Source organism: Pyxicephalus adspersus, chromosome 9, assembly GCF_032062135.1.
Source record: "Pyxicephalus adspersus chromosome 9, UCB_Pads_2.0, whole genome shotgun sequence".
In the NCBI taxonomy this organism is placed as follows: Eukaryota; Metazoa; Chordata; class Amphibia; order Anura; family Pyxicephalidae; genus Pyxicephalus; species Pyxicephalus adspersus.
In genome coordinates this window covers 7,409,038-7,422,564 of record NC_092866.1, presented here as the reverse complement: position 1 = coordinate 7,422,564, position 13,527 = coordinate 7,409,038, and the positions used below count along the sequence as shown (strand labels likewise).

The 13,527-nt window shown below is 39.8% G+C and overlaps 1 protein-coding gene across 2 annotated transcripts in view; it reads right to left on the bottom strand.

Moving 5' to 3' along the window:
* The window catches only part of DPY19L3 (dpy-19 like C-mannosyltransferase 3), a 38,012-nt gene that overhangs the window by 22,316 nt on the left and 2,169 nt on the right, over nucleotides 1–13,527 (bottom strand). Inside the window, exons 2-11 of one of the 2 annotated variants that reach the window (XM_072422449.1) lie at nucleotides 13,069–13,124; nucleotides 12,163–12,302; nucleotides 9,839–9,963; nucleotides 7,553–7,643; nucleotides 6,264–6,385; nucleotides 5,475–5,620; nucleotides 4,094–4,217; nucleotides 3,307–3,441; nucleotides 1,889–2,020; nucleotides 692–793 (exon numbers count right to left, since the gene is read on the bottom strand). In XM_072422449.1, coding sequence (XP_072278550.1) covers nucleotides 692–793; nucleotides 1,889–2,020; nucleotides 3,307–3,441; nucleotides 4,094–4,217; nucleotides 5,475–5,620; nucleotides 6,264–6,385; nucleotides 7,553–7,643; nucleotides 9,839–9,963; nucleotides 12,163–12,302; nucleotides 13,069–13,073 — 1,122 coding nt within the window. In that variant the 5' untranslated portion in view covers nucleotides 13,074–13,124. The remainder of the gene's footprint in view (nucleotides 1–691; nucleotides 794–1,888; nucleotides 2,021–3,306; nucleotides 3,442–4,093; nucleotides 4,218–5,474; nucleotides 5,621–6,263; nucleotides 6,386–7,552; nucleotides 7,644–9,838; nucleotides 9,964–12,162; nucleotides 12,303–13,068; nucleotides 13,125–13,527) is intronic. The other variant, XM_072422448.1, reaches the window with a different exon arrangement.

Below are 13,527 nucleotides of genomic sequence, written 5' to 3'. Positions count from 1 at the left end.
ATGAGCATGCAAAGTATAAATGTAAACAAAAGCATGAAATCCAGTATGACAAAGAGTACCTAGATGCAAGGAAAGTAATTTAAAAGAAAATCACAAACTGAACTGTGAATCCTGATCCTGATCTTAGCGCTCCCTGTGAACTACAGTACAGATTCCCCTTATGTTATAAAAAAAAAGTTGTTCTGTAGTTCTAAAAGTTTTTTTCTGTTCAACAGTGAGAATGCTGATCATAAAAAGATGTAATACAACTTGTGAGCATTGATATACTAAGAAAACAATTTCAAAAACACATCTAATATAAAACATTTTAATTCTGGGATTTAGATACACTTTAATTCTGTTTTGTCATAGAAAATCATTTGGTTTTGTGTTTTTACCAGGGACCATTTCAAACTTGAAATGAATAGGAGCAGTTGGGAACTCTTTTTTTATGTATTTACACACAGATGTGGTTGCAGTGGATTGTGGCATGGTTCCTGAAATGACTTTAAAGTCACTTCTGACTGCATGGTTGCTTTTGCTCCTATGAAGAAGAACAACTGCATTGCAACCTCAACCGCACTACAAAGTAATTGTCAAACACTGTGGTTGACAACAAAGTAGCTGAATAGAGCAACTAATTTTACAATTTTAAAAGCTGAAAAAAGCATAAAAGGCCTTAATACATTTTCTTCTCCTAATATCTGCTCACCTTAACACACTTATTGATAATAGCAGATAGGAGCAAAACTGTTACAACATGGATGGTAATATTCCACAGTCTTCTCAGCAGACCACCACTTTTAAGGTTTTTCTGAAAAAAAAAAAAAGAGCAAAAAATAAGCACGCAATGTAACCTGACATAAATTAAGGGGATCCATAGACTGAAGGAGAACAATAGTATCAGGAATACAAACTATAAAACTGATCTCATGCAAAATATTTAAATACCTAGATTGAGATTAGATTCGATTGAGTGGATTATGTTTTATTTCTTTATGAGTTTGTTCAAGGAGATTTTGCCCCACTTCCTCAACCAGTGATACAATGGAAGAAGCATGAAAAATCTCCCCAAAGAGTAGTAAAATCCCATCTGGGACATAACTGATGGGCAACTATGATGTCCTGAAAATACCTTTCTGTCCTGACATCAGGTCAGCATGAAAAAAAAAAATCTTTAAATTTAATCCCCACTTGCAACACAGGATATAAATTCATGTCATTTGCACAAAATGCCTATGTAACCCTAAATACAGGTAGTCCTCGTTTGATGACTTACCTGTTTACAGACTGCCCGCACTTACGACCGGATCTTCTGATGAGTACACTGTACAAAACTGTACAGTGTACATTCACGTGGCATTTCCTCTTCAGCCTTCCGGGCTCCATCTGTCTTCCTCATTCACTATCCTCGATCTGCTGACTGTCAGTGATCTGACAGCTCACAGTGCTGCAGACCGGGTCTATCCTATTCCCCTTGCCTAATGACAAATTCGCCTAATGATCAGGTCGCAGGAACAGAACCTGGTCTTCAAGCGAGGAGCATCTGTATTACTTTGTAAAAGTTGTAGTGACATCACCACTGTGCTGCACATAACCTGTGCACAAATCAGAGCTGTGGAAGGGGCCAAGCAAGACCACACTCTACAGACTGCCTGCAGAAAACTAGGGAATGTATATGTATGTGTGTATATTTTAGCTTGTAAACTGTCTTTTTCAGTTTGTAGTAAGCAAAAACTGTAAAACATGAACTGGAACGGCTGTAGTACAAACTGTGTCTGTGATGATACAGCCCAACTCCACCTATACCCACACGCAGGAAGAGGTGCAGTCCCTAAATCTTAAGAATGGAGACAAAACAAATACCATCACAGCCCAAAAGCCTTTAGACAAAGCTATAGTGGCTCACCTGTAATCTCTGGACGATGAGGGCAGCCATGATGAAGCTGAGTAGCAGTGAGCCCAGAATCATGGTATTGATGAACTGGAGGAGACACACCAAGAGAAGACCGGATGCCTGAATCATGTAAAGGTTTCTCACCTACAGATAACACAAGAGCAAATATACATATGATGATACAGAATAGATCAGCCATCTTCAATCTTTTAAACAGGAACAAACCCTTGAAATGAGAAAACCACACTAATAATTAGTGTACCTAAAGCTCATCTTACATTGATGTAAACAAGTAGTTTTATAGGAACAAATAAAAAAAGGAATGTGGAATGGAATGCTTATACTTTGTTCCGATGGATGGTCGATTTGACGTATGTTACAACTCCTGTGCATTGAATTCCACGCCTGACGATTTATCAGGGGACGAACTTGACAATGCATGTAGCATCTGACAAAAAGTCAAGAGTGCAGTGACAAAACTGCAAATGTATTGCTGGTAAACTACTAAATAATTACAGTTTTCACAGACTTTGTTCTAATGTTATTCAAGGGCTTTGGCAATGCTTTCACAATCACACCGGGGTGATAGCCAGGGCTGTTTCATTTCACATATTATGTTTTGTAATATTTATGGAATAAAACAAATAATTATAATGCTCAAAAATAAATGCAGACATTTAAAATCGTGGTGTTCCCTCGCATATGTGGTCAATGGAGAAATGCTCATTAACTAAAATGGTCAATCCAAAAGTAACCATATTCCAAGACCTTGAACACACAGGCCGATATTTACTACCTATTAAATAAAATGGTTGGATCTGAAGCGAATTCAACAGCTAAACAACAGTAATTCTGTTGGACAGTTTTTTTTTTTGTCTTTGATCAAATATGGGCAGATCAGATGTGTTGGCAAATATCATATCTGTACCTGACAAGAGTTCTCTACTGACCTGTGGTTCACTCCATTCCAATCCCATGATGGAAACCGCAGAATATCAGGCTACATGGGCTGTTTTTTGTGAACTTCCAATTAAGCAATAACCAGTAAGAAACTCAATAAGATTAGCCAGTCAAGCACAAAATGCCAGGGGATCTGCTCACGTGTCCTAGGTCTTAAACTAGTGATAAATGGGAGAAGGCCCCCCTACATGGTCTTTAAGTCAAAGGGCCTGATTTATTAAGCTCTCAAAGGCTGGAGAGGATATACTTTCATCAGCGAAGCTGGGTGATTCAGCAAACCTGGAATAGATCTGCTCCAGGATTGAAAACATTTGCTAGCAAATCCATTCCAGGTTTGTTGGATCACCCAGTTTCACTGATGAAATTATATCCTCTCCAGCCTTGGAGGGCTTTAATAACTCAGGCCCAATGAGAGAAGTGACTTTGCTCAATGTATATGTGACAGATTCCTCCACAAGGACTTGACTTACCTTATAGCTTGGAACCAAGTCCAAGCAGTCCAGAGTGAACAGCACAAAACCTTGAAGGAGTAACACAAACTGGTTGAACTGCCAAGTGAGACTGAAAAGGAATGTGGAAATGAAGACTAGGAGAAGGGCCAGTCTCTGAAGAACAAAATGAAATTAAATCAATATTTGTTAATTATTACAATAATAATAAAAAAGAGAATCTAATAACATTCAGATTACACATAAAAACTGGCATTTCATGTACTTTATTTTTTCAATGAGTATTTATTTTTAAAGCTGAACTTCAAGAAGGTGTAAAAAGACACAAGTGAAGGCAGCTCTGTATCTTATCTTATCGATATCTCTTATATATCTTTGATGTACTTTTAATGCAAATTTGACTTGGTATTACTCTGTGTGCAATGAACATGCTGCTAGAAGAAGATGATGAAGTGATAGAGATGAGTTCAGTCTGGCTGCTCTTTCTTCCTTCACCCTGACAAGGCCTGCAAGCGTTATTTATAGGTCTCACACCTGCCTGACAGCAGTATTCTCCCCAGCCCCTTTTAGCTGGGCGCACCACCCAACATTTTTCAGTAACCTACCGGCTGTTTTTGGGTTGGGTCACTATACAGGGGCTGCCACCCACCTACAAGTTCTTCCCACCTGGCTTAAAAAGATTTCTGGGTTCAACACTGAGACAGTGCTATGCTGTGCTGTACCTGTGTGAATCACTCCTGGAGTTCTGCTTTAACATAAGACCACAACATCCCACATACACCATCATGATTTTATCAGTGACACTTACCTCCTTTACCCTGGTGAGGTTCGGTCTAAAGAAATAGGAAATTGAAGCTATCTGAACAGCAAAAAAAGGTAAGGCCCAGTTTTCTCTCAGCGGAATAGTGAATTCCACCCGTGTGGTATCTATTCTGTAATGAAGAAGGTAAAAAAAATTGTATTCAGATGTGCCAAGCAATAGCAATGTCATTAGTTTCCTATGAAATTAGTACTACACTGCTGAAAGATTTCTAAAAGGTATCTCCACCCCTGAACAACATGGAGAAGGAGTCCTAAATATTTGAATCAGGGATCAAGATATGGCTGCCATAGTGAGCAACCAAAGCCATTTTTAGTGGAAACCAAAAACTTGCTTGTCACATGTCTACAAAATGATTGATATTTCTCATTGAAACAGAACTGTAGTAGAGTTTGGTTAAACTTGCCTAGTCTGCAGCACAGAAAGAATACTAGAATAATTCATCCTGTTTATTCAAACAAGGCACAGCAGCAGTGGCGATCTACATTTGTTTACATCAGATGCAAGAAATTTTTCCTGCCTGCGCAGTATTAATATTAATATTTTACAGATATTATTATTATTATTACATATTTTATTTATATAGCAACAACATATTACACAGCGCTGTACAAAGTCCATAGTCATGTCACTAGCTGTAACTCAAAGGAATTCACCATCTAATGTCCCTACTATAGTCACATGTCTCAGTCTAAGGTCAATTTTGGGGGGAAGCCAATTAACCTAACTGCATGTTTTTGGAAACCGAAGTACCCGGAGGAAACCAACACAAACACAGGGAGAACCCATGCAGATAGTGTCCCGGTTGAGATTTTAACCTGGGACCTAGCTCTGCAAAGGCCACCCTGCTGCCCATGTACAGCCTCAAACTTCTAGTGTTGTTGTATCCCGAAGAGGAAAATGAAGGTATGCAAGGCCTAAAGTAATTTATGGGGCTTTACTACCCCAGGTGCAGACAGAGAAGACTTTTACTGGCTGATGTAAACAAATAGTGAATTGATGGCCATCAGATTTACAGTATAATTCCGTAGAAGAGAGGGTGGGTTAGAATAAGTCAGGGTAAGTGGGGGGAGATAAGTGTACACTGTTGGAAAGGGCTGTAGAACATGTGACCACAACCCACTATCATTATTTACATTGTGTAGAAGGCATAACAGCCAATAAAATATTTTAAAAGGCTGCTTTAGATAATTTCTGCCGCTGCTATATGACAGGCCAGCAGCGTTTAGATGTCGTGCCATCACAGTATGCAGAGCAGCTGCTGGCAGGCGCCGAGCACATGGTCCGTTACTGCAATATGCATAAAAATGACACCATTAGCCGCCTGTCATTGATGACTTGTAGATGCCGATTCTAAATTGAACTTTACCTGTTAACAATGTACCATAGAGCTGCTAATGATCCAGAAAGCCAAGTCCCACTGAGCAGCCAGCTGTTAATGTACAGAGCTACTACGTACAGCGTCTGCAACCCGAACAGTGTATAGATGTAGAAATAGACAGGATCCAGGACGCTCTGTGAGGACAACAATTTCACAATGAAAAAAAAAAAAAAAGTTATAATGGCAAAAATAATGCAGCATGATATGGTAAATTCTGTGCTAGTGATGGCTTGTTAATGAGTGGTGATTGAAATCAGCTCTACGGTAACCAGAACTTCCTGCAAAAGTGTCACACTTCAATGTCACCTTAAGGCCCAACTCAGATTCCTCCGACCTTAACATAAAAGAAAAAAAAGCAATATATAGTATATGTTAAAATGCTGAAAAGCAGCGTCACATGGCATGGTGCTGCTATAAGTATTTTGCATTGACTCCAAGACTGGGGCCAGAAACTTGACTGTGGCATATTTCCCATGGCCTTTTCTCCTTCATCTCCAGGGAGGAAGTTTTGTGTAGTCCACGGATGACAGTTTGGAAAGCAGACAACGTTGTTCGCAATATAACTTCAGTGCACATTGGATTTTAGGTAGGGTCAAAAGGTATTTTTCTGTAGTCACAGGAAACTAATGGAGCCACCCAATCTAAGAACCATTAGATATACTCCATCTTTGTTCTTGGGATTAGATCCTTTAGGTAGGATGAGGTCTGTGTGACCTCTGGAGTTTTATTTTAAAAACACAATCATACATCTAGATTCCAAAATACAAAAAGTCTCACCCAGAGATTGAAGATTTTGTAAATGGCAGCCAGTAGAAGCTCCTGATACACATTCATCCTCTCCAGAATATTAATGGTCCTCATTGACTCCGTTTTATTGTCATACATTAAATCCATGATTCCTACAGGGGAGATGCAATCAGATAAGGGTTATTGATATGTCGTCCAGTCACATTTCAGCATAGAAAAACAACACAAAGCAATTTGTTTCTATGGGCAATGCACACAGTGGCCCTGATTTATTAAAGCTCTGCAAGGCTGGAGAGGATACACTTTCATCAGAGAAGCTGTGTGATCCAGCAAACCTGAAATGGATGTCCTAAAAGTTATTTGCTATTTGTTAGCAAATGTTTTCAATCCTGGAATAGATCCATTACAGGTTTGCTGGATCACCCAGCTTTACTGATGAAAGTGTATCCTCTCCAGTCTTGGAGAGCTTTAATAAATCAAGGCTAGTGTGTTAAGTCACTTTTGAAACATAAGTTCTCAGTAATAAGCACTGTTCTCTAAATATTACCAAGCTGAAGTGTAGCTCTGTTCTACTCTGTTATTTCAGGGCATTGTATGGTATTCCTGGTAATCCCATCTACTCTATCACCATAAAACATTATATTGGTAGGCTGATTTGGCAATAGCTTTGCACTAAGGAGTACCAATGTAGTTATCCACACCTTGAGATTTGTTAAAGAGACCATGTGACTGACTTACAAAAAGCAAGAAGAATCAATCAGTTTTTTCCTTAACAGAACTTATTTTAAATTTATCTGCAAAAATGTCACCATTTCCTAGTAAAACCCTCTCCTATCTTTTAGGTCATGTCCTCTTCTCTTCTGGGAGTGTCTAAATACAGAATAAAGCACTTTTAGACCCACTTTCATCTCACTACATAATATTTTATTTAGCTGTTGGGCAGGAGCGGAGGAGAACATTATAGAGTGAGAGCCGTGAGTTTGGTGGGGCTGCTGACCGCACATTCAAGAAAATGATGGTCAGCAGCAGGCCCAGGGCTTTTTTTATTTCTACTTAAGGCCAGCTGTAGGAGATTTTATTAACATGAAACCTGGTATTCCTGAGATGGTCATTATTCATGCACAGGATAAATACAGGATGATAACACTCCAATATCCTAATAGTTTACTTGCCATGTCACCTGATTCTGTTAAGACTACCATGGCCATTTCAACACACATTTTGCAGGTATGGCCCATAAAGCTGTAGCTGACCTGTGTGAATATTCCAACATGTATGTACAAAACTCAAAACTAAAAAAAAAAAAATATATATATTACCTTTGGCAAGAGACGGGGTGTGGAGCACCTGTTTATAATAAGAATAATAAAGTCCACACTCCGTCCTGAATGAGATCTCTCGCTCCACGTCCTGAACAATAAGAAGAACAGTTGATTTAAAAAAATATATATTAATAATAATAAACAGGAATTATATAACGCCAACATATTACGCAGCACTGTACATTAAATAGGGGTTGCAAAGGACAGACAGATACAGACAGTGACACAGGAGGAGGAGAGGACCCTGCCCCGAAGAGCTTACAATCTAGGAGGTGGGGGATATGGAATGGTGGAAAGTAGTGAGGATTTAAGAGACAGAAGAAGAAAGTTAGGTGAGGTTGAAGCGCTGGGTTTAAGGGCTCTAAATAATTAGGGGTTTCAAATAACATACAGATACAGACAGTGACACAGGAGGAGAGGACCCTGCCCCGAAGAGCTTACAATCCAGGAAGTAGGGGGGTGGTATCACACAATAGGAGGGGAGATATTTAGTGGTGGGAAGTAGTGAGGGTTTTAAAAGACATAAGAAGTGGCAAGTGGCACGAGTAGGCAAGTTTGATAAAATGGGTTTTTAAAAAGAGTGCTCTTTTAAATGAGCAGAAGGTAGGAGCAAACCGAATAGGTTGAGGAAGACCATTCCAGAGAGTCAGGGCAGCTCTGGAAAAGTCTTGGATGTGATGTGGTTATGAATTAAAAAGTTATTAGTAGGTCATTGGATGAGTGAAGAGAGTGGCTAGGGGGGTAGTTTTCTATCAGGACAGACAGATAAGTGAGACAAGAACTTTGGAGGGATTTGAAGGCAAATCACAGGAGATGAATTGGATTCTCAAGTGAAATAAATGCCAATGAAGAGCTCTGCAAAGAGGCAGCAGAAGAGAAGTGATGGGAAGGATGAATAAATACAACTACACCCTGTGGTAATGATCTGAAAACTTTTAATATGTTCAGTAGCTTTCTATTCAATTTGAGCTCAGTCAGATTGATTGAAAGGAACTGAGAAATGGTCACAAAGTTTGTTTTTCTGGGAATGGGATCTTTATTGGTGGGTAAGTGATAGGATATTGCTTACTGAGGGATAAAAGTTTTTTCTTGTTCTATGAGACTTATAGCTCCTCATTTATAACACGTGCAGAGAAAAAAAATTGTATGTTGAATCTTTTGCTATAAAAGAAAAGGGCATTATAAACAGTACTCATATCAACCACTAGATGACGCTATACCCTCACCAATTACAATAACAGCACAACATGTATGATACTCAGATAGCAATTTGTTTATACTAAGGCAATAGTATATCTACACGGTGGCCATAGTACTGCTTTAAAAAGTAATTAAAAAAAAGAAGCAACAGCAGTATATAATGGGGGATATGCATTTTAATACAACAGAACACATAATGCTAAAACCACAGCCACTGCTTTCAACTGTCCTGTCCTGTTTCAATTAGCATGTACCATATAGAAGGAGCACTGACTTATTCAAGTCAAGGATGTCAGTGCATGGGTAGAACAGTAGATTTTTACTGGCAGGTCTTCAATAAGCCAAAAGGCAAGTATGAATAATCAGGGCCTGATTTATGAAAGTTCTCCAAGGCTGTAGAGGATACACTTTCATCTGTGAAGCTGGGTGATCCAGCAAACCTGTAATGGATCTGCTCCAAGATTGAAAACATTTGCTAACAAATAGCAAATCCATTCCAGGTGTGCTGAATCACCCAGCTTCACTGATGAAAGTTTATTTTCTCCAGCCTTGGAAAGCTTTAGTAAGTTAGGCCCTCAGAATTCAGTAAACACTTGCAGTTAGGCCTAGCTAGGGTTACAGCACACAGACAGACACTGCATGCTACATAGCTCAGAAAACGTAGTGAAGCATCTGCTTACACCTATGACTTCCAGACTGTAGGCAAAGCTTGTGGCTTTGCGTACAGTCTGAAAACCAAGGAACTGCTAGGGTGAATGGGTTTGTCTCTCTTCAGAGGTCGGACACATTCAATGCTCATTTAGAGCAAGAGCTCTTCAGTAAGTAATTAAGAGAATTATAGATGGCATGAACTCTGCAGAGAGACCACTTCTCCAATACAGAGAGCAAGGGTACTTTAGTGCAGGATGCTGGTAGGAGACAATTTCTACCCAAGCTGTGTTTGCTTTATATAATTTGCTTTAAATCCCTTATTACATCAGAAACCACACAAATTAGTAATTCTTCTGCATCCATTACCGGGGTGTTCTAAAGTGCCACATACCAGTGAGCGACCAACCCTTTATATATACAATGTACATGTACCTTTATATTAGAGAACCACAAATCATTTTCATGGAGGGTGGCGACGTAATATGCAGCAAGTAGTCCCAGGCAAAAAGCCAGCATCCCGCCAATGAAAATCCGGATTATATTCCATGTTGCTTGTCCTGAAAACATAGAGAAGTGATCATTGAATGGACAACACAGCTTACACCTAAAATCATTCAGAAAGTGAAGAGAATATAATTCTTTTACACACATATTTAACCCACATGTTGCTGGTTACAGACTGATTGAACCACACGTTCTGTTTGGAGAAAACCCAACCAGGTTTTACAATCTGTGCCTGGGCAATCTTTGTAAATGATTAAACCTCAGCTTATGAGGAGGTTGACCTAGAGCTTCAAATGGACCTTCAAAAGGAATTTATTGGATTTCTAGCAAAATCAAAACACATTTTCCTGTACTTGAAGCATTTTTAATAAGAAGATACACGTGTATGTATTACATATGTGTTTTATTATACCCAGACATGTAAAGCTGCCTTGAGGAAGTCTGATACCCTCACAGAGCCTTGTTACCTTCTGGTGGTCTAGCTCAGTGTCAGCCTTTCTCTCGGTTTAATAGTTTACAAAGGCACTACAGCTACAAAGTTTTTCAAACAAAACTAAAGTAGGAGAATCATTTTTATTGCTTATTCAAGCCTTCCAAACAAGACTTTAGCTTCATACACACATCAGATGATTCCCATCCTAAGGCGTACAGTCACGCTGGTCTTGGGAAAGAAAAACTGATGTGTACAATGGTTCCCTGACATCTTTTATCAATCCATCATGGTGGAGTGACGACTGACCAATCAGTAACAATCACAGCGCACTCCTAGGGAGGAGAGCAGAGTGCTCATCTCCTCTCCCCACCTCCATAAAACAGAATGTACAGCACTTGTTCATGGTAAATGATGGTAAATCATGGTAAATCATGGTAAATGATCACTAATGATCGTTTTTTGCTACAATCATCTGACATCTGTGCAGGGTTTTGGAATGGGACAAAATAATTGAAGAATACTGTCAATATAAAACTGGGAGCAAAGCATTCTGTTCAATATTAGGGCAGATCCTTGACCAAGCTGTACAGCCTAAAGCGGACCTGAACTGAAATTATTACCTTACATAAAAGGATGTTTTCTGCCGCATTGATAAAGACGTAACAGAAGAGCAGAGCCTCCTGGGATACACGTCACTCGTCTCTTCAATGGGGAAAAAGAAAATGCCGATCCCACGCATGCAGTTAGATCGGCACACTTTTTTTTTTTACCCCAATCTACCACAGGCTACATCACCTGATTTCACACCTGCTACCTGTGAGATTGGTTGATGTAGGCAGAAGAAGGGAAAAGAAGATAGAGGCGTCCAGCATTTTCTCCACACCAGGAGGAAGTAGGTATCCAGGACTACGCGGGACCCGATCCAGAAAACCTACTACTACCTACTGGGAAAGTAACATCTGTTGTGTTAAAAACGGAGTAGTCCTCAGGGTAAAATACAACAGAAATACACTAAACAATGTACAGGCTCCATAAAGTTTTTTTTTTTTTGTGATTACATCACAGTGAGGATTTTATACAGTAACTGTCACCATGCTGCCTAATAATATGTTGAGACAAACATCTGTCCTAATTGCATTTATTAAAATAATGTACCTGTGTTCTGACTTACATACAAATTCAACTTATGAACAAGCCTACAGTCCCTATCGCGTATGTACCCCGGGGACTATCTGTATATAAATATATTTTGATATTTTGCTACATTTCACAAATTCTATTAGACCAGAACGCTCTTCAGTTTTGGAAGATGGCTCTACAGAAGTCTATGAGGTCTCCCTGTGCAGTAGGAGTCATCAGCAAGGATGCAGACATTATGGCATGCAATGGCAGACTATGACTTAAAGGGTAAATGCACGTTAGGTTGGGTACACACGTGCAATAATTGTCATTGGAAAGGATCTTTGACAATCCTTTCCAACAACAAAACACTAAAAGGTTCATGAATGAGAGCTGTACATACAGCACCAATCTGCTCTATGGTGAGGAGAGGGGGGGAGAACGACGGACCGGCACTCTGCTGTGCTCTATCCCCTTCACTTTCATTACGATCGCTAGTTGTCTGTGGATCCGCCAGGATAGATCCATGAATAACGAGCACTGTACACACGCCAGATTCCTCCCAGATTCATCTGACGTGTGTACGTAACCTTAAGAGACAGTACACAAAGTGTGCATTGAACAAATACAAATAAGCTAACACAGACACCCAAGATCTGATCCCTTCCCCACATCTATGTGTACTCACTGCTATACCTACCAAGGGTGCCTTTACCACCTTCCCTTGCACCTTTCTGCACCTGTGAGTTGTTGGGACTCGGCTCAGCGGCATTAATCCTCTTCCTCAGACGCACAGTCGTCATTGTATTAGCAGTTCTTGCATACTTTGCAGGCCGATTCCTAGAAGAGAGAAGTTTAATAAGCAATGGCGTCCTCATGATAAACAGCAGCCTCAGCGATGGATTACCCTATGATGAATTCCACATTCTCTATGCTGAACAGATGGCACTTTAGTGATCACTGATCTCAGCTCACAAAGCTGCCTGATCTCTTCAGCCATATCAAATGCAAACTGGTTTACTATTTGTGTACAGACATTAAAGTAGGGAATAGGTAAAACCTATGATTTTTATATTTCTTGGTATTTTGAAAGTTTTCTGGGTCACAACAGGAAGTGAGAGAAAATCTAAAGAGAGGACAATGTTCTCAAGGATAAATATTTATTTCCTGTTCTGAGACACCTGAGAAATTCTGTATCTCCCATTACTTTCTGTTCAATACCAAAAAGAGGAAATCTCCTCAGTGGGGACAGCAATAAAACTTGGTAAATGTTCTAATCCTTCTTTTAAAAACTAGAAAAAATGACTGTACCTACATAAGAGGCTAAAAAAAAAAAACCAGACATTTATAAAGCAGTGGTGCTTAATAAGGTCATCTTTTGCTGTACAAGCTTCTGCAGCAGAGCCTGGTCATGTGACCCCATAACCTGCTCTCCTCCAATCACAAGCTATCTCTGCATAGCTACTACAGTCCATGGGATGAGCAGTGATGTGTGACGGTGAATATAGAAATCTAATCGCCAGCAAATGACAGATTGAACGTTTATGGCTGGGTGCTCTATAGGAAAATGCACGGTTGGTATTTCATAAAAAATTTTCCCACTTACTGCATATTCTATAATGCTTCTCCAATCATTCCTAATGAACGGCTAACTTCCTGTCCCTGTTACATCAGTAAAAGAAAAAATCTATTAATAACACTCAATAAAAGGTCAATTGATAAAGAAAGTTGATACACACGCCAAGGCTCATTCATAAAAGTAATGATGCAGTGTGTGTGTGTGCAATGAAGCCCCAGGGTGCTCTCCCGACACGACAGAGATACCCGTCACATGACCAGGTATCCATCACCACCTGGATAAAACAGAACTCATCATCTTCCCCCCTCACATTCCAAATCTCCCCGACATATTCCTGTTACTAACACTGGTATTTATCCCTCCCCTCAGGTACGTTGTCTTTGACTCTGCGCTCTCATTTACCCCCCATATTCAGAACATTTCCAGGTCCTGTCACTTTCACCTACGCAACATCTCCAAAATCCGCCCCTACCTGTCCCCTGAGAC